This window comes from Elaeis guineensis, chromosome 12 (genome assembly GCF_000442705.2).
Source record: "Elaeis guineensis isolate ETL-2024a chromosome 12, EG11, whole genome shotgun sequence".
Taxonomy (NCBI): domain Eukaryota; kingdom Viridiplantae; phylum Streptophyta; class Magnoliopsida; order Arecales; family Arecaceae; genus Elaeis; species Elaeis guineensis.
In genome coordinates this window covers 3783120-3803599 of record NC_026004.2, presented here as the reverse complement: position 1 = coordinate 3803599, position 20480 = coordinate 3783120, and the positions used below count along the sequence as shown (strand labels likewise).

The 20480-nt window shown below is 37.6% G+C and overlaps 1 protein-coding gene across 1 annotated transcript; it reads right to left on the bottom strand.

The window, feature by feature from the left end:
• Positions 1–12632: 12632 nt before the first annotated feature.
• Positions 12633–19986, bottom strand: LOC105055569 (cell division cycle protein 48 homolog). The gene is made up of 9 exons (XM_010937415.4): positions 19828–19986; positions 19550–19715; positions 18553–18781; positions 15294–16060; positions 14988–15209; positions 14807–14878; positions 14424–14705; positions 13927–14286; positions 12633–13224 (listed from the first exon to the last, which is right to left on the bottom strand). Exons 1-9 carry the CDS (start codon positions 19860–19862, stop codon positions 12925–12927), a joined length of 2433 nt encoding a protein of 810 aa, XP_010935717.1. The 5' UTR covers positions 19863–19986; the 3' UTR covers positions 12633–12924.
• Between the last annotated feature and the right edge of the window lie 494 nt (positions 19987–20480).

Genomic DNA, 20480 nt, shown 5'->3' with positions numbered 1-20480 from the left:
CAATCTCGGATCATCTTATTTTCATCTCAAGTTTATTCTACGGTCTGTGATGAAATCAAAGAATGAGAAAGACTCTAGAGAGACAAAATCGATAAAAAGAGAAAAAGTCTAGAGAGAGAAAATAGGAAGAGAATCTAGAGAGAGAAACTGGAGAGAGAAGGTAGAGAGAGGAGAGAGAAAAGAGAAAGAAAGGAGGGAGAGGAAAATTCTCTCTCTTCTTCTTCTTCTTCTTATTTTTTTGTCTTCTTTTTTTTTTCCTTTTCTTTTTCTTTTTCTTTTTCTTTTCCATTTTTCTTTTTCTTTTCTTTTCTTTTCTTCTTCTTCTTCTTTTCTTCTTCTTCCCGCGGCCTCCCTTGGGCCGAAACAGGGGAAGGACCAGAGAGGGTTCGGTGGCTCGACTCCGGCGAAGGCGGCGTCTTCGTCGGAGGTCCGGCAGCAGGTGGAGGTGGCGGTGGAGCAATGGACGGCCGACGGCAAGGTTCGACCGGCAAAATCAAGGAAAAATTCAGAAAACAGGGAATTTTTTTTGTGACTGATTTTTGGCAAAGTCGGTGGCCGGCGGCGAGGTCTTGGGTCAGGGGAGAAAGGGAAGAGGAAGAGGAAGAAGGGGAGGGGCTTACCTCGAGCTCCGACAGTGTCTTCGTTTTCAATTTTCGGTGAGCATGGGTCTAAGAAAATCGATAAAACGAGAAAGAAAGGGGGAGGAAGAAGAGAGGAGGCCGGGCTCTGGGATTTTTTGGAGAGAGGAGAGAAGGGGATTTTTAGGGAATCCTTGGAGTCCTAGAACTCTTCTCCGATCAGGATTCATCGGAGAAGAAGACTCCCTTCGGGAGTCTCCTTCCGTCCCTTTTTTTTTTTTAAATCTGGGTTATTACATTCTCCCCTCAAAAAAATTTCGTCTTCGAAATTAAGTTATGTTGTTCGAGATACCTATTTCAAAGTATACATTCTTCATGTCATTCTCAATCTTACGATAATGTCATATATATTATTTATTTCTCATGATCTTATTATAATAAAAATTATTTAAAATTTTAAATTCATCTCCTCTTATTGATTTCTCAACTTTTTGAAGAACTGTAATATTTTAGACTTGTATTAATATACCATCATTATTTGTCTAATACATTTCACTCGAAATTCATAATTATCTCAAACTACTCTTGATAAAAAAAATAAATAAAGGTCAAACATCGGGCACTCTTCACAATCATTGATTTCTTTCTTCTCTTGACCTTCTAACAAATTTTATATGTAAACTCTCATCTTAAGAAAATCTCAATCTTCTATATCAGCCCAAGTAACAATATTAAATTTTAAAAAAAAATATGAGATCTATGTCAGGACATTCTAAGTTTGAACTAATATCAAAACTATCAAGCTGTTAATAAACTTGAGACATCTAAAATTTTTTGGTATTATCTACAATGAAGCAACCTACTGACAAAAATTATCCGACTATGATCAGATTAGATCAAAATTTATAGCATCCTTTCATTATCAATAAAATTCTTTCTTATTTACAACTAATATATTTTATCATAATATCTTTTGATTTAAAAGATTTCTAATCAATTTAATCCACCACGCTTTTGCTGCGCACTCTGATCTTAATTTATCAAATTATATAAGTCTATCAAAGATAAAAAAAAATATCCTTATATGTTAGATCAATCCAGGATAGATCCAACCTTCAAATTTTATATAAGACTTACGGCAAAATTTTAAGTTTCTTTATCTTTACTACCTTTGGGTATAGCATATAAAAATTAAATCTTGATCCACTTTCTATATTTAAAATCATTGCATAAGTTTCATCACTCTTCAAGAATCTAACATGTCTAGAATTAATTGGAGTTAACCTTAGATTTACCTTACAATCATTTAGATGATTTCTAAATCAATCTTTCTTTTTTAAAAGAATTAATTCTAACTTGACAAACTAGAAGAACTCAAGCCAACATCCTTAAGTAGAATCAACTTGATTATTTCTTATAGAGTTCCCTTCATCACAACTCTTAATATTAATCAATAAATCCATACAAAATCTTGTCCCTTGTATAAGTCATTTAAAATTTAACATTAACAAAATGTCTTGGTTCAATCCAAACTTTGACTTGAATAATTAATACACTTCAGCATCTTCAACAATCACAAGAAAAATTAAAAAAAAAAATCTAATCCAAAGATAGTAATACGAATTATTAAGGATTCATCATAACTTGTATATCATACTCTGACAAAATAATTTTTTTTTTTAAATTTAACAACAATATCAAAATACTTTTGATCCACTTAGAAAAATAAACTATTGACTTGAAATTCAATGCAACTTGAAAGATCACGGAATCATATTCAGAATATGATATTTTGAGTAACCAAAGATTTCACCAAGATGTGTATCTCACATTCTCATAATAAAATTCAAGTATATTTTTTTATCTAAGATTGAGTTTCATATATGATCTCTTATAGGTTCAGTGTTCAAAAATATTTCTCTCTCATATGATGTAATTTCTTCTTAGACCATACCCTAATTAACTTTCTTTGATAAGTTCAAAATTCATAATGTTCAGACAATTATCATTGAAATTAAAAAAAATCATGATCTTCAATCATATAAGTTTTATATTCCAAAATCATCTAGTATACTCAACATAACTTATCAATACCTCCCACTTCATTCCAAGATCAACTCTTTCATACTTAGGTCAACCTTACTAATTGAAATTTAAGATATAACTCGCCAATTTTATTATAGACATCATATACCACTTATACATAAAGTTTCATCATAGTATTTATTGATTCAAAATCCAAATATTGATTCCTTTCTTTTATATCAATCATGTTCCTTATGATCGTAACCTAGGTTTAAATATCACTAAAGTCATAATTTCAAATAATTATAATCTTAAGCTTAAATATCACTTAAATTATATTTTTTAATGATCATAACCTGAACTATAATATCATTCTATTACATCCTTAATGATTATAACCTTAAACTCTGATATTATCTATCATACTCTATCGATTATAATCTCAAGTTTTGATATCATTTATATGACAATCCCTAGTGACCTTAAACTTGGGCTCTAGTACTGTTCTGTCATATCCTAATCACTTGTATCATTGTCTCCAAATAAACGTAACCTAACCTCTAAGCTCAGATGCCACTCTGTTACATCCTACTGATCTTACATAAAGTTTTAATATCTCTTCATAATCTTAGTGATCTTAAACCTAAGCTTTGATATTGTTCCATCATATCCTATCACGTATATCATAATCCCTAATGATCATATCCTAGACTCTGATACCATTCTATCACACCCCGAACCCAACACCCTGGTCGGATACGTGATGGCCGCACACTCCTTAGAGCAAGCCCTAAAGAATATGCAAGGTCAAATTAAATCATTACAACCTTAACATCCATAACAATTAATTTTAACAATAATTCGTAAAATCTTGCATAATTACAAATTAAATTTTTTTAGTTCTCTGATCAGATACTATGACACTCTATTTATCCTTCTGCTCATCCGTAAATCCAAGCCATAGCTAATCATAGGCATCCTGTAACTCTGAGAAGAAAAAGAAAGATGAAGAGGTGTGAGCTTTACAGTCCAGTAAGAAGTTCCATATCACATTGATATAATAATATAATCTAAAAATAAAGATAAACAATAAAACATAAATCCGATGTTCAATGTCCAGAATAATGCAAATATCCATAAATTTTCTGTCTTGTTAAAATAGATGCATCATCATATGTTAACAGATGAAACATTTTTATTCAACAATTATTTCATGTCTTATCTTTCATTTCTTCTTTCATAATCACATGATTCTTAACAGTTTCTTTCCAGCTCTGGACTATCCAAGTTTATACCTCAGTCATCATCCAGATCGAATCCACTTAAAAAGTCTTTCAAGACTGTCCCAGAATGAGCTCCTGGCCGGCTGTCCCACGTACGAAAGTCCGTGAGAGGCTGTCCCAGGCATAAGCTCCTGGCGGACTGTCCCAAGCATGAGCTCCTGACCGGCTGATCCACCTGTAAGCCAGTGGGGGCTGTCCCAGGCATAAGCTCCTGGCGGGCTGTTCCACATGACAAGGCTAGTCCATACTATATATCTCTTTCTTTTTATTTAATCATTATGTGTTGATTTCATCAAATCAATTCTGTCTTGCATTATGATCAATTCAGATATGTCATATCCATATAATCATGCCATCAATCTCTATTCCATATATATTAACATAACATACTCATGCTCAAAATCAAATAACAATATCTCAGATATAATAAATTCATCGATCTCAAATCCGACGATGCAAAACCAATAATGCAAGACCCACAGTAAAATAGCATATTTATAATGGTGATATGTACAGGGATTCTTACCTTTACCGGTGACTGATCCAAGTACAGAAATCAATGTTCTTCTTTGATTTATGAATTTCTCTAACAAAATATTCCACTCGATATCATATGCAGACAATCATCTCTTCATAATCCTGAACAATATAAAAATCACATATAGAGAAATTATCGATAATTGATCCTAATACACAAATCGAGGACTTCTCTTAGGATTAACCAAAATTAGAACTTGTCTATGTATCAGGATCCTTCATTGATCCATAAGACTTTTAGAGAGAGAAAATCCATGAAGAGAGAGAAAATTCTAGAGAGAGAAAGTAGAGAGAATCTTCATATCCTTCAGATGAGGCAATCATGATCGAGATCATCAGAGGTCCTATCAGGATGACTTAATATGAATCAAGTGTTACAATTTCGAATAAGATCGGACTGAAATCAGATCTACTGCATGAATTTCGGAGCAACCTTGGATCATCTTATTTTCATCTCAAGTTTATTCTACGGTCTGTGATGAATCAAAGAATGAGAAAGACTCTAGAGAGACAAAATCCATAAAAAGAGAAAAAGTCTAGAGAGAGAAAATAGGGAGAGAATCTAGATAGAGAAACTGGAGAGAGAAGGTAGAGAGAGGAGAGAGGAAAGAGAGAGAAAGGAGGGAGAGGAAAATTCTCTCTCTTCTTCTTCTTCTTTTTATTTTTTTGTTCTCTTTTTCCTTTTCTTTTTCTTTTCCATTTTTCTTTTTCTTTTCTTTTCTTTTCTTCTTCTTCTTCTTTTCTTCTTCTTCCCGCGGCCTCCCTTGGGCCGAAACAGGGGAAGGACCAGAGAGGGTTCAGTGGCTCGACTCCGGCGAAGGCGGCGGCTTCGTTGGAGGTCCGGCAGCAGGTGGAGGTGGCGGTGGAGCAATGGACGGCAAGTGGCAAGGTTCGACCGGCAAAATCAAGGAAAAATTTAGAAAACAGGAGATTTCTTTTGTGACTGATTTTCGGCAAAGTCGGTGGCCGGCGGCGAGGCCTTGGGCCAGGGGAGAAAGGGAAGAGGGAGAGGAAGAAGGGGAGGGGCTTACCTCGAGCTCCGGCAGTGTCTCCGTTTCCAATTTTCGGTGAGCACGGGTTTAAAAAAATCGATAAAACGAGAAAGAAAGGGGGAGGAAGAAGAGAGGAGGCCGGGCTCTGGGATCCTTTGGAGGGAGGGGAGAAGGGAATTTATAGGGAATCCTTGGAGTCCTAGAACTCTTCTCCGATCGGGATTCATCGGAGAAGAAGACTCCCTTCGGGAGTCTCCTTCCGTCCCTTTTTTTTTTTTTTTTAAATCTGGGTTATTACAGCCATTCAAAATGGCTGGTTAGGGACCAAGTCCGCCTTCCAGCCTTTGTTGAAACGGCAATTTATGGTGGTAATTTAATGACTTAATCATGCTACGAGGAAAAATAATGTCGAGAAGTGTTTTAGCTGCAGCATGGATAAGGCTGATGATCATTAGTTCTTCTGGTTATCTTCTTGAGAGTTGCGTAGCAGGATTTCTCCTTGTCACACTTCTTCATTGACACTTGATAGGATGCCTTTTTTTGTTATTATGATCTTTGCTTTCTTATTTCCACATTCTTAGAGGATTGGCAATGCTGTCACATATAATTTGGTGGTATTTTTTTGGAAGAAAGAACTGAAAGAATATTTGCAAACGAATTTCGAATATAGGTTGTCTTGAGGCTTATTTGGTCCTTTGTTTGGCTGTTACCCAGAGAGATTTGTTTTTCAGAGGGTGAAATAATGATGGAGCTATTTTAGTGAAGAATTTGTGGTCATTTTTGTTGCCATCATCTTCTCTTATCAACCCTGAAGAAAGTTTTACTTAATTATTTTACGTTCTTCTTTTAATAATATTTTTCATAGAAGAAATCCATGTTGCTAAACTACATCTTGTGGTTAAGGAATGTAAGCTAGCAATCGATTTCAAGGTGGGATTTTCACATTTTCACACAATGATACTTTCCTGGCAGTCAATGGAGGAATGCAATATATTTTACTTCACTGAAGGTAGAAACATGGAAGCCATGCATATAAGACATGATAAGTGATTTCTGTTCCATAATTAATACCACGGGAATAATATGTTTTCTTAGACTTGTTGAAGATAAAAGAATAAACTCATAAGCTTTTTTTTTTTGATGGAAAGTCAACTCATAAACTTATAACAGCAAATCATTGCAGTAGCATCAAGAAACAAAAAGAAAATCACAGATTACTCCACCAAAAGAATGGAAGAAAATAAATTTTCATTTTCAAAATATGCATTGTAAATGACCTTAGAGATTCAAATTTTATGTTCTAATGAAATTGTGGTTACATAAAATATAATATAACAATTTGTAGGAAAACATTCTTCTTTGGCAAAACCTTTTTTAAAATTGGTTCATTAGACTAGGGAGACGAGTTTGATGAAAAGTTGTGACATCCTTTATATTTATATGGTTGGCAATTTCAACCTGAGCCTACCCTCTTGATGCAACCCATCTAGTCTGATTGCTTGGTTCTATGGGTTGGCTACGGGAAACCAAGATTGGCCTGCTAGTGAGTCGAGTTGGGTTGATGAGTCATGACCTGATAGCTGATTGGTTATGATACCAAAATCCTCCTTCAAAATAAATGCACTCCCTAGGTTTGGAAAAAAAAAAATTATGGAGTGTTTATAATGCATTGTATAAAGAGCACTTTGTTAATTGCTAGTATATTTGGCAATTTCAAAGAACCTTTTGAAAGGAGTGGAAGACACAAAGCTTCTGTTAGTTTCAGAGGCTTATCATCTTTGTTAGAGCAAGACATGCCCTCACCCCCTCTTCTCCATGCCCGCTACAAGCTGGCTTCCACAATCTCCTTCCCATGAGCATACTGCTGGTGTCACCATCTTGTACCCCTTCCTTTCTCTCATCATCATCTCTCCTGTTGATGTCAAAACTCCAGCTACCATGGATGTCCATTGTAACAAAGGCAGCATTGATGGAGTTGCAAACAATGATGTTGACATTGTAGGCTGTTGCTTACAACCTGTGTAGAGTTTTTGTTCATACGTTTGGTTGTCGCTTCATGAAGAAATATGGGTGTGCAAACTGGGATTATGATGTCTTAATCAACTCTCTCAAGCTTGTTACATGGGATAGGAACCATTCAATCATTAAATAATGAAAAACCCTTGATTGAATCGTAATCCTCCTATCCATTGCCTACCACCAACATCCTATCTGACATTCCCATATTTTCCTTTCTTATCATCCTCTTTTCACTCCATTTTTTCTCCTCTTCTTGTCTCCCTCCTTTTGCCCTCTTCTCTGTTTTTTCCTGTGTCGCCACTCATCCTCCTCCTCCTCTCCCTCTTTTAATCTGAATTAGCTTGAAAACCACTTCAACCGTCCTGCCTTCTGATCATCTTGTCACCTACCACCCACCTTCTTCAACAAGGCCTGCCGTCACCCTACAACTTGTGACCATTTTCGGTGTGCTATAGTTGTTGAGCTGTTTATTACCATTTTGTCATGTCCAGCCTTGCCTTGCCTCACCAAGCCATGATACATTCTTCCTTTTTTTTCTCCATTCTGTGATTTTTCTAGGCTTTACTTTGGTTTGCCTGTAATGCATTGGGTTCATGTCAAAGGAGTTGACTGCCAGCAGACTTGAGCCATACTTGACCGACTTGCAAGCTGATTGGATTATGCTTGAGTCAAGTCCAACATGGCTTAATACTGGGGGTTGACCTGTTTGAACCCAGTCCTACCTTCACCATTGCCAACTCTATTGCTTTTCATAAAACCCATAAACAAAAAATAGCCCCTGACGTTCTTTGGAATTCTTGCTATGACTATATTGATATATTTCCTTATCAGGGTTTATGCACTTAGTGTTAAAAAAAAAAAAAACTTTAAAAAAAAAAAAGATGTTTTGTTTGCTAAATTCTCAAGTGCCATGTCAAAAAGAAATCAGAATATCTTTCTTTGGGTGGCATAGGTGCAGAAGATAGCAAGAATTGGTCTTGCTAGCAATATCAGATCGTTAAAGGCCATGTCAGATCTGAATTCTGCCAAGGTATTTGCAACTGTTTTCCCTTCATCAATCATTGTGCTTTGAGAAACCCCTGCCTTTTACACAATAAATGACTCACACACCTTCATTTTTTCCCCCTATCAGATCCCCATCATCTCTTCCTTCAATCTTTTCAGGGCTTAAAATTTCATCTTCTGACCTTACCTAGGTCCTTTTTCATTGCAGAGTATAAGTTAAATGAAAGTAAATGGGTCAACTTTCAATCTACTTTAATTCAGAGTAAATAATTCCACAGTGTAGGATGGACCTGGTGAATGGTTTACTCCAGGTTAAATGGAAAAAGCAGTTCAGCCTACTTTTTAGATTCCCATTTTGTCTTCTGAATTAAATCTGTTGCTGGATAGTGTTTGGCAGGTTAAAGTAGAGTAAGGGGATTAAGGGTGCTTTATTTATCTTTAACCCCAAACACAATGTAGCCTAAGGTTATCTTTTGCTTCATATTGAGAAAGAGAGCACCATAACTTGCTGAAGGCAAGACCGATCCTATCATATATCTTATAGAACCAAGAATGCTCTTAAGACTGTTTTTGGTGGATGTTCTTTACGGGATGTATCACCAACCTGAAAGATTTCTTGTAGAAAATGTTGGCATTTTTCTGTGACCAATGGATCTAGAATATGAAAAATGAAGCATGAGATAGTTTGGGCATTGTCCCATCCAATAAGCATATAAATCTCTTGGAGCATGGTATGATGGGCAGATGTTGTGCTTGAAATCAAATCTTACTGATCTCAAATAAAAGTTCTTATTAATGATCAGAATAAAGATTAATCAACTGTGTAAGATGGGTTGCTGCAGATGAGAATGGATGACCTCATTTTCGTGCAGATTCTCTCCTCTTACCTATGGGCTGCCTAAATAGGTAGTGTTCGGATGCCTGTAGTTGGGAAGCGCATATAGTCAGGATTAATACATGTGGTTCCAGTTGATGCATTTGCAACTACATTTCCAGTGTTTGGTTCAGTGGCTTTGTTTTTGCAAATAAAATCTCATTTTTGTTTGCCTGTAAATGAGAACTATAACGGTATGTGGTTGTACTATTAAAGCAGTATTAATTGTGTGCACCAGCCACTATCCTTGCTGAGATTTAAACCCCTCATAAAGATGTCTCTAAAGCCTTTTCCACTTGCAGTAGTTTGTCTTACGGTCAATATAGCCACAAGACAAGATACTGTGAAAGGGCCGTCAATGCAGTTTGACTTGCAAGATTTTGGTCAACTTACAGCAATTAGAAAAGGGCCACCCCCTGCAACAAGGGATCATTACACCCAGTTGCTGGTAGCCAACGCACCATTAGTGAGGAAGACGATGGCAGTCTGAACTCTGAAGTGCTACACCCCTGAAGGACTATATCTGATCTAGGAAACAGAACTGAGTTTTCTGGTGGATAGGAATTAACTTCAGATATTTCTTGCCGAGGATCAACAAGAGAGAATACCAAAATGCTCCAGGGCCCATCCAAACTGTTGGATGAATTCTAAAGCCTAAAGACAAAATGATGATTACATACCAGACCCTACTGACACATAGTATGATACTTGATACTGGCACAACAAAGGTGGCATTAACTACCATGGATGTGATATTGAGGAATGCACAGAGTAGTTCTTAAAAATCTGATATGGCACGGTAAGGCTGGTACAAACCAATTTGTCATGGACCCACGATGCATAAAATCCTTGATTTTAAGCTTCAAAATAATTATGCTACTAGGTCCGTAGGTCAGCCCTTCCAGGATAATTGCCATGTGGGGTTTGCACTGAAATCAAGAAACTGTGATTGAAATTCCTTGGCAATATGAGCCGTAAGACTGCTTTACAAATGACTCAGATTTTGATATCTTCAATTAATTGCATTGTTGAGCATCATGTCACACAATATAGGACAATGTCAGAAGGCATGCCTATCTACCTAGGGGTATGTAAAGCTTTCTGCTTGTCTTTATGAGATTAGGATCACTCAAAACTTTAAAAGTGTCATCAACTAGTGTCTCCCTGGCCTTTTGGAAGTAAAATGCAACATAGTTGGACATGAAGGCTTGTACTTGATTCTGCTTGAACACCAATTCTAACTCCTGCAAGATCTGCTCAGGCATTATCTTTGCACAATAGCAGAGGACGAGTTAGATGTTCTACTGACATAACAAGCATGGTGAGCAATGTACAGCTATTCTTTGGTAGGGCAGGCGCTAGAAAATAAGAAACCAAAACCTTTGCTCCTGAACCACCAATAAAGTTTTCTAAATATAGATTATGTATGCCAAGTTCCTGCACTACGTTTGCACTTTTTGCATTTGATTGTTCCTTGTGCCATATAATTGGACTGGATAAAAGTAAGAGGCTATTTTCTTTTCTTCAGGCTTACTGCAATCCTGGTAGCTGACTGATTGATAGCTTATTTGACTTGATATCATGGATCGCGCAAATGGAGAAGATCAAGTAAGCAAGTTGATTCCAAGGGTGATGCTTGCAGGTATTACTCAGCCTTATCCATGCTCTGAGAAGAACTTTGTTGATGCAGGATGGAGTTAGTGTTGTGGGATTTGAAGTTCCAAGTTCGCCTGAATCGAGCTACAACAATCCCTTCTTACCATGTGATGATGAAGCACGGGAACCACCAAGCCTCCCTCCTCACCTGCAGAATACCTTGCTGAGTTTCCCAGCCAGCCAAGATGATTCAATCAGTCTCCCAGTGCCTCCGCATGCCACCTCTATATCGAGAACAGAGGGGGTCCAAGGTCGGTTGTCGCCCTCGGGTACAACCCAACGCTTCCGTTCAAAGTATGTGACAGTTGTGCTCTGCACACCAGTCCAGAGAAGATGACCGCATGTTTACCTATGTTCCGCACTGGGACAAATTTGATCCATGAATGCAGCACTCTGTCGGTACTGTTGACCCCAATAGGAAGTCTTATTAGCTGATGTCATTCATACTAATTTGGTCTTAGCGGATTGCGGTGTTGGTTTTCTTGCGGTTGGCGGTACACATGGTAGTATTATTTAGTCATTTATGGGTTTTTCTATATATTTCAAGGCTAGACAGATATTTGTCTATCATAGTCAACGTTACATAAATTCAGCAAGAAGAATATTACAGCACCATTACAGCACCTTGTTGAAAGATGGACTTTGTTGAATCCGAAATACAAGTTGGCTACATATTCCCAGGGCCAATGGAATTCTACATTACTGCTAGTATTGTATTAGAATTGTTTCTCAGTGGCATTGGAATAACAGATATTATTGCCTCGAGTTCAGGCCGGCCGGCCTCCCTCCCATGTGATGGAACAGGAATTCCAGTTCTATTTCTTTCATTTGGAGTTCTAATACATTTTCATTGACGCCTTGAAGGATATTTTCCACTTGGTTGGAGGTAGTTGTGTGGCTCATAATTAGACAATTTTTGGTGGTTATAAACTTTTTGAAATGTACCTTAGTGACACTTAAAAAAAGAGATAGCTCGTTATGATGCCATCCCTAAATAACTCGATGTTTAATATTATTAGGTGTGGGGAAGGATGGCGATGACTCTGATATTATTGCTCCTGTTCTAAATGCTACTAAGACATGCCTTGCATATTATTTTATGCAGTCATGGAGAACAAGGCTTGACATGGAAGGCTGGTTTAGTTTTGTGTTGATTACAACTTGAGCCATGTAGAGCGAATTTCACCAACGTAAAGACATCCATGAGTGAGAGATAAAGAGGTGTACATGTTCATTAAATCAAAATAGACTGACCTTAGCTTTCTAGAATCAACGTCTCCTCCTCCCTCCAATCGGGTTGATGAAATAATTCTGTAAAAGCTCTCATCCCACTCACACCGGACAAATTTTGGGTTGTCACCTCTTCTCTTCATGGTTGCACCTTAATACACTATATTATATAAGTTAACCATAAAAGCTGATAAAGCATTCAGTCAACCTGTCCCAAGTCCTCATTTCTCCTCAGTTAAGCAAACAGCATGAAAAACGAGGTAAATCAAACCCAGAATTCGAGAAATTCTCCAGAATTTCAAAAACGGATGAACAGCACGCACCTTCCACCACAAGTTCACCATATCACTTCTAATATCAGACGGTTGCCAAAATCTGTGCGCATTTTACAGCGTGCATTTAAAGCAGAGAAGCATCAAACAAGGCATAAAACTACAGAAGAACGTACAGTGCCATAGTTTTGACTTCATACATACATGCCAAACAACAAAAACATTTTAAGAGACTAAAATCTGAAACTCAGACATTGACTTTGGAGGCCCCAAAGGTCCGCATCTTAAACCGTAGTATTTCTGAAAACTCTTAGTTGTAAATTGGGCCATTAAGTCCCACATCCATTGCCCTAAAAGCCATCCTACATATAATAATCTAACAAGTAGCTTAACAATTTATCCACGTGACAAAAACATACATACTAGCATAGTACATGAAGACGTATTCCTGATTCAACTGTATAGGTCATCATCATCGGCTCCAGCACCTGACGAAGCAAATGGATCAGATCCAGTAGTCCCAGCTCCACTGCCTGACTGAGTTGCAAAGCGGAATTCACTTCCAAAGCCCCTTGATTGCTGCAAGGTTTGTGCAAAAGCCTGGTATTTCCGGATATCAGCATCACTGACGCTCCTCCGGGCAAACTTCATTGACTCTTCAAAGTGAACAGCTTTGATCTCTGCAACTTCATCAGCATCATCTTCCTCCATAGCCTCTGGATTTTCGCTCCTCCTCCTCTCCCTCTCGATATCCTGCAGCATTCAAAAAATAAATATGTGAGCTCCCCATTGATAGCTTCCAAGTTTTATGCATCAGATGATGGTTCGAACAACTAATCTACAAACTAAAAACATGCATAACGTCCTTGCATATATGACAAACAAGTCAGTAAACCAAGTTATTAGCTTGAAAATTTAGAAGGTCAGGGAATGTTATATTCCTCATGAGAAAAATTTGAATAGTTTGAAAGAAATACTAGGATAAAAAAGGGAGAATTAGATTGGCATGGTGTAAACTAATTGCAGGATTTCATGGGCCTTGGCGTAGGAGGAAATGAATGACAACATAGGTAGAAAATTAATGGGACAAGACATGCTTTTAAACATGGAATACTGTACCGCCCCATGCCGCCGGTATAGGGCATACCATACCATACTAATCTCATACCGGTACGTCGTCTCCGAGCATACTGATACAACCATACCGTACTGAACCATGTATCGATATTACAGTAGATTTTTACTGGTATGGGGTCCGGTATCGAGACGGCGAACCTTGCTTTTAAGTCAACATAACATAGTCAGAACACTTAGTATCAGATGCATCATGCACAATAACCTAAAAGGAAAACAGAAAACAGAAAAATGCAACTTTAATTGAGCTCAATAATGTGCAGTAGTCCTTGCAAAGCACATATGAATGGTGCTCTAAGTACAACCAAGACTGAGACATACCTTCTCAATGTTTTCTCTGATTGCATACTTGCAAGCACGTTGGCAAATCTCTGTAATATCTGCTCCACTAAAGCCTTGAGTGTACTTAGCAAGAGCCCAAAGGTCCACATCTTTTGCAACAGGGGACTTCCTTAGGCAAGCTTTAAATATCTGATAACGAGAGGCCTCATCTGGCAGGGGAATATAAATTAACTGGTCAAGACGGCCTGGCCTAAGCAATGCTGGATCTATGATGTCAGGCCTGTTGGTCGCCCCTATGATAAAAACAGTTTTCTTGGCTGTCATGCCGTCCATCTCTGTCAAGAGCTGATTCAGAACCCTATCAGCAGCACCTCCTGCATCTCCAACACTGCTCCCTCTCTGCAATACCCCAAAAATAAATAAATAAAATATATATATATATATATATATATATATATATAATTAAAAAACAAAAAAAGAACAAAAAAGGTCTGAAACCAATTAATTGATATATATATATACATATCAAAGCAAACCTGAGTCGCAATGGAGTCGAGCTCATCAAAGAAGAGGACGCATGGAGCAGATTGGCGAGCCTTGTCAAAGATTTCTCGAACATTTGCTTCACTCTCACCAAACCACATGGTCAAAAGTTCAGGACCCTTGACACTGATAAAGTTTGCCTGGCATTCATTAGCAATTGCCTTTGCTAACAAAGTTTTCCCACAACCAGGAGGCCCATAGAACAGGACTCCTTTTGAAGGTGACATTCCAAATTTTTCAAACTTCTCGGGATGCTCAACCGGGTATTGGACAGTCTGTTTAAAAGGAAGAAAGAAAAAGAAGGGAAAAATGAAACATCAGTGAGGAACTATAGCAGAATTGCTAGAACCATACGAAGACCATTTTCTCAATATACCTCTTGTAGTTCCCTCTTGACATTCTCAAGACCACCAATATCATCCCAGCTGACATTGGGCACTTCAACAACCTGTTCATCAAAAATTTGAAGTTTAATTAGGCAAAAGATTGCATTTCAAATACACTAGTACTGACTTATTGCAGATGCTGCCAAAAAAATGGAAAGGCAAGACACTTACTGTTTCACGGAGTGCAGAGGGATTACTGGTTCCAAGAGCAGTTTTGAAATGTTCATTTGTAACAGCCATAGAGTTCAGTATCTCAGCATCTATGGTTTCATCCTCTAGGTCAATGATGTCCATTTTCTCCCGTATGCACTGAAGAGCAGCTTCTGTGCAGAGAGCTGCTAGATCAGCCCCAACATACCCATGTGTGTCTTTGGCAATTCTTTCCAAATCAACCTGCAAATACAAATAACATCAAACACTACTCTAGAAATGAAAGTGTGGGGCTCTGAAACATCAAGGAATAATCAATGGTATTACATCTTCAGCAAGCTTCATGTTCTTTGTATGAATACGAAGAACTTCCAGACGTCCAATTTCATCTGGCACACCAATGTCAATTTCCCTATCAAACCTCCCAAATCTTCTGAGAGCTGGGTCAACACTGTTGGGCCGATTTGTAGCACCTATGACAATTACATGTGAACGAGTTTTCAAGCCATCCATCAATGTCAAGAGTTGAGAGACAATACGTCTCTCAACTTCTCCATGAGTTTTCTCCCTCTTAGGAGCAATAGAGTCAATTTCATCTATGAAAATAATTGATGGTGCATTTTTTTCAGCCTCTTCAAAAGCCTTCCTAAGATTGCTTTCGCTTTCCCCAGCTAGTTTTGACATAATTTCAGGGCCATTGATGCAGAAGAAAAATGCACCAGTCTCATTTGCAACTGCTCTGGCTATGAGTGTCTTCCCGGAACCAGGGGGTCCATACAGCAAGATGCCTTTTGGTGGTTTTACACCGATAGACTTGAACAGTTGAGGGTGCCGCAGCGGAAGCTCAACTAATTCTCGAATCTGAGCCATCTGCTTTCGCACACCACCGACATCATCATATCCTACCTCATTAAGTCTTTCTTCATCCTCTCTTTTCACAGGCTCCCCCTCACAAAAGATCTCCGTGTCTGGAGCAACAACACAATATTCTGGTGGGTCGGTTTCTATAACCTTAAATTCAACGCTTCGCATTCCACCTCTGACAAGGAAAAGATCCCCTTTCCTTACAGGACGATATGCCTCCAGGAAATATGCTGCAAAATATATGGAAACAAAAGGTCACAATAAAAACCTCTGGCAAGTACAAAAAGCCCATGAATGCTACCGGAATAACTTCATCAACAAGGAGTATTAACTAGTGAATGCTCACTCCATCCAGCAGGACTGTGAACCATCAAACAAATGTCACATATGTTTATATGCTATATGTTACCTTTAAAAAGAGGAAGATACATAACGCAGAATCACATTAACTCAAGACTGGTTAAAGCCACATAAAAGGCAGATGGTAGCAACCAATGCTCCGTCCAGATATCAAAAAAAAAAAAAAAAAAGAGCTAAATAACACTCATTTAGATAAACAATGCCTTGCAAATCAAAGTCAAACCACATCCATCACATTCCTGACAAGAAAACTTCTTCAGAATTTTTAGAAGTTTCTTTTTCTGGTGTGTGTAAAGGGGGGGACATAGAAAAGAACTAATCTCGCATAAGGTTCTAAATTCTAACTAAAACTGCAATTCTCCTTGATCAGACAAGAAAACGAACTCGCTCTACTGGTTTCTCACAAGAACTCCCATATCCCTTGATCCCTATGAGTGTACCAATAGTGAAAGAAACAAGTTCAAAATTAAGCTCGAGAAAGTTATTCATCGGACAGGCAATGAGCATAATGCTTTGTCCATGAAATATTACATAGTGTGAAAATTTTTAACTCCAGTGGAAAGAGAAATTTTAAACTCTCGATGATCCCTCAACAAACAATCTCATATAAGGTTTGATCACTGCTAGCTTCCCAAGGAAAAGGAACCAACAGGACGTACCATCTATATCCTTCAACTCTTCTTCTAGATTCAAAGTTGAGTAAAAAGTCATTTGACATTATAGAACATAAAGGGAAGCACTAGTCTAAGCTCCTCTGAAAGACATGGCTTTCCATGCACATGCAAACGCAGTAGCATCATCAAGTTTTCCTTTTGCCAAGAATTGCAAACATCAAATGCAAAACAAAGATTTAATCCTACCACTTCTAATTTTATCTCAATTAGAAGGTCAAAAATTACAAAACAACAATTTAATAGTCATGATGCACCAGGTGATATCATGACAAGTTACAATTGACGTATAGGATCTCAAGACTCCTATAATAGCATCTCTCTGATTGTAGGATAGGTTTATGAATATCATTTATTCAACATCTGAACTCAACCACAAGACATATCCGTAAAGATTGTCCATTTGTCCTTGATCCTACCTCCACCAACATATCTCTCACTTCAGGGTAGAATAAATCCTCTCCCCCCTGAACCATTTATAACAGTTTTCACTCACTATTTCAAACTCATTAATAACTCAAGTTTCTTTCTGGTTGTTACCACAAATATACCTAAGCATCTTTATTACCATCGGTTTAAGCTCAAAGATTGTCATCACCACTCACTCAGCATTTTAATCTACTGAAAAATCTCCACCTCTCTATCTGCATTAAGTCAATAAATTAATAATCATCTTCACTTAGTTTTGTATAGATATCAAAACCGAATATAATCACTATGACTTACATTTGAAAATTATTTAGGTAGCAAGGTGACTTCTCTGTATGAAAATAAAAAAATAACTTATTCACAAATTCTTTTAGGTAGCAAGATTATTTTTTCTTTGTAAAAATAAAAATATATGCCTAGCTTAGAAGTTGATCCCACTAAAATGAATGCTATCATAAACAGCCAAATGAGTATTAGAAAATTTACTAGACATGCTAGCTCTCCCACCAACAAATATTACTATAGCCAAGTATTCCTCCCTCCCATGCAATCAATGAGCTAGGATAAAGCTTGAGAAATTTAATGCAACATGAACTACAATCAGCGAGTTATAATGGTATGTAGGATATCATATTTGATGTTCAATGGCTTTCATGTGCCATGTAGTGGAAAGATTTCTTCTTTTAATAGCATTTTAGCAAGCTTTTTATGCAAGACATCACAATCAACAATTGGGTACAACATCCCCCTAAAGTCACCTTCAACTTAGCTCCCTGTGTTGGTGATCACCTAATGGAGTGCTGATCAAACTATTCGGATCCACCAAATATTTTATGGTAGGAGAGGATGTTCACCACTCTGAAAGGCATGCATAATAGCATAAAGTGCAGCATCTTTTGATTCAAGTTATAACAAGCATTGAGAGTAACTATACAGATTCCCCTTTGCAAGAGTAAAAGGCACTGCACCTTCAAAATGCTAAATAATTACTAGATATTAGCAGTATTATAAATGTTTAGATAGCAGCATTATAAAAATTTACAGATCATAGTATCAACATATATAAGTCAAAAGAAAATTGCACATCATGCATTGATGCAGCAGCATCCCCAATACCATTGAGCTAATAAAATAAACTCATAACAATCCAAAAATAAAAACAACCTTAAGTCAAAATCATCAAGCAAGTATTTACAAAAAAAGAAAAAGAAAAGAATAAAGAATATTTAATAGATGAACATGAAAGGGAAAATTAAACTTACGCTTCAAATATGCATCAAACAAGTTTCCCGTAACACCTTCAATGGTATCATCTATGGGAAGTATATGGACACGCTTCCCATACTTCACATCCTGGCACTGATGCACAGAAACAACATCACCGAGCCTCACCCTCAGGTTTGATCTGACAACCTTGTTCATCCTTATCTTAGGCTCTTCACAAGTATCATCAGCAAGTGCAATACAGATGGTATCTCTCCTTTTCTTGCCCTAAATTATTCAGTTAACAAGTAAAATTTAGACAGTTGTACCACCAAAGCAAAAATCAGCACTAAACACATCAAAAAAAAAAAAAAGGAACCCCAACGTCTCATACCACAGATACGGTAACTTTTGAATATTGGGAAATTAATCGACAATAAAGATACACGAACAAAATCCTAATTCCGGGAGATAATTAGTCAATTAACAAGTAAAATTTAGACAGTTGTGCCACAAAAGCAAAAATCAGAAACAAATACATCAAAACAAAGAACCACAACACGTCTCATACCACAGATGCTGGAAGTTTTCACTACAGGAAAATTAATCGACGATAAAGATTCAAGAACAGAACCCTAATTCCCAGAAGATATAAAAGAAAAGACGTGAACTTTCTAAAAAGTTATCTTATAACTCAAAACTCAAGATCCGTAAGAAAACCAATCTTCCTTGGGCTATCCCAAAACAAGGATTTGATAAAACTTATTCACTAATGATGAAGGCATTATATTGGCAGATCAACAGCTCAACTACTACAAAGGCATCAATAAGAAGTTAATATTTTTTCAAGAAAAAAACCTTTCGAAAATCCTTCCCACAGATTCGAACTTCTACCCACAAAGATCTTACTCCCAGTAATAATACGCTAAAGCTCAAGCCCTACGTAATTCCATCACGCCAATTCCCGTTACGAAACCCTATCTTTCCAGTACCCAAAAAACCCCACCTTAACATGATTTTAAAAACACTATTAACCACAAAGGATGGCACCGTTACCTTCAGCAGGATCGTATCGCCACGGAAAAGCTGCAGCTTCTCCATCGTCTCCGGGTGCAACGAGACCACCGAATTGTCGTCATTGACAGCCTCGTCCACGATCAATCGATTCGGCGCCTTTTTCCTCTCAAGAATCGCAGTACTGAAATCCCTCTTCGTGCCCTTGCTGCAATTAATTCCAAAAAAAATATCCATTAGAACTTATGAATCAAAACCTAGCCTCAGATCCATGCCGAAAGGGACCAAAAAAAAAAAAAAAAGGAAATCAAAGATCTTACGGATCGGAAGAAGATGCCTCGCCCTGATTCGCCATTTTTTTTCACGATTGAAAAGTACAGAGGGATAATGTGATAAAGGGAAGTGATGAGCTCTCTGGGGTATTTATAGGAGCCGAAGGCCGACTCCTATCTGGAATCTGGGATACTTCTCTTCCAGGACTAGACTGGAATTGGACTCTGCTTCCTCTCGAAGAAAGAATCTGGGCCGTTGGATGAGTGTGCAATCATGAGATCTCCGTGACCTCTCCTCTTCCCCAGGTGAGCCCCCTACGGTGGATTTTGTTTTGCCATGCTATAATAGCCGCATGATGTTAGCATACCTCCTCCAAATCAACAAGTCGATAGGCCATTGTGAATTTGGGTGATAACTTGCAACTTATGTTGTTATTCTTCTAATAATTTTCAATGGGCTGATGCAAAAGGGCTTGACCAAGCTATGACTCAACAGCTAGTTTAGCATGAGCATGACAAGTTGATGCCAACTATTTGGTAATATTTCTAAACGTTCATCGTCTCCAACAGTAACCCGTTATGCTTCTTGTATTACATGTAGGCATCTGTCTATCCTATCCATGTATAATTTTCATTGCCTGCCTGACGTATGCCTCTATCATTATCATAAATGGATGGTAGATGATCAACTAGTGCTCATT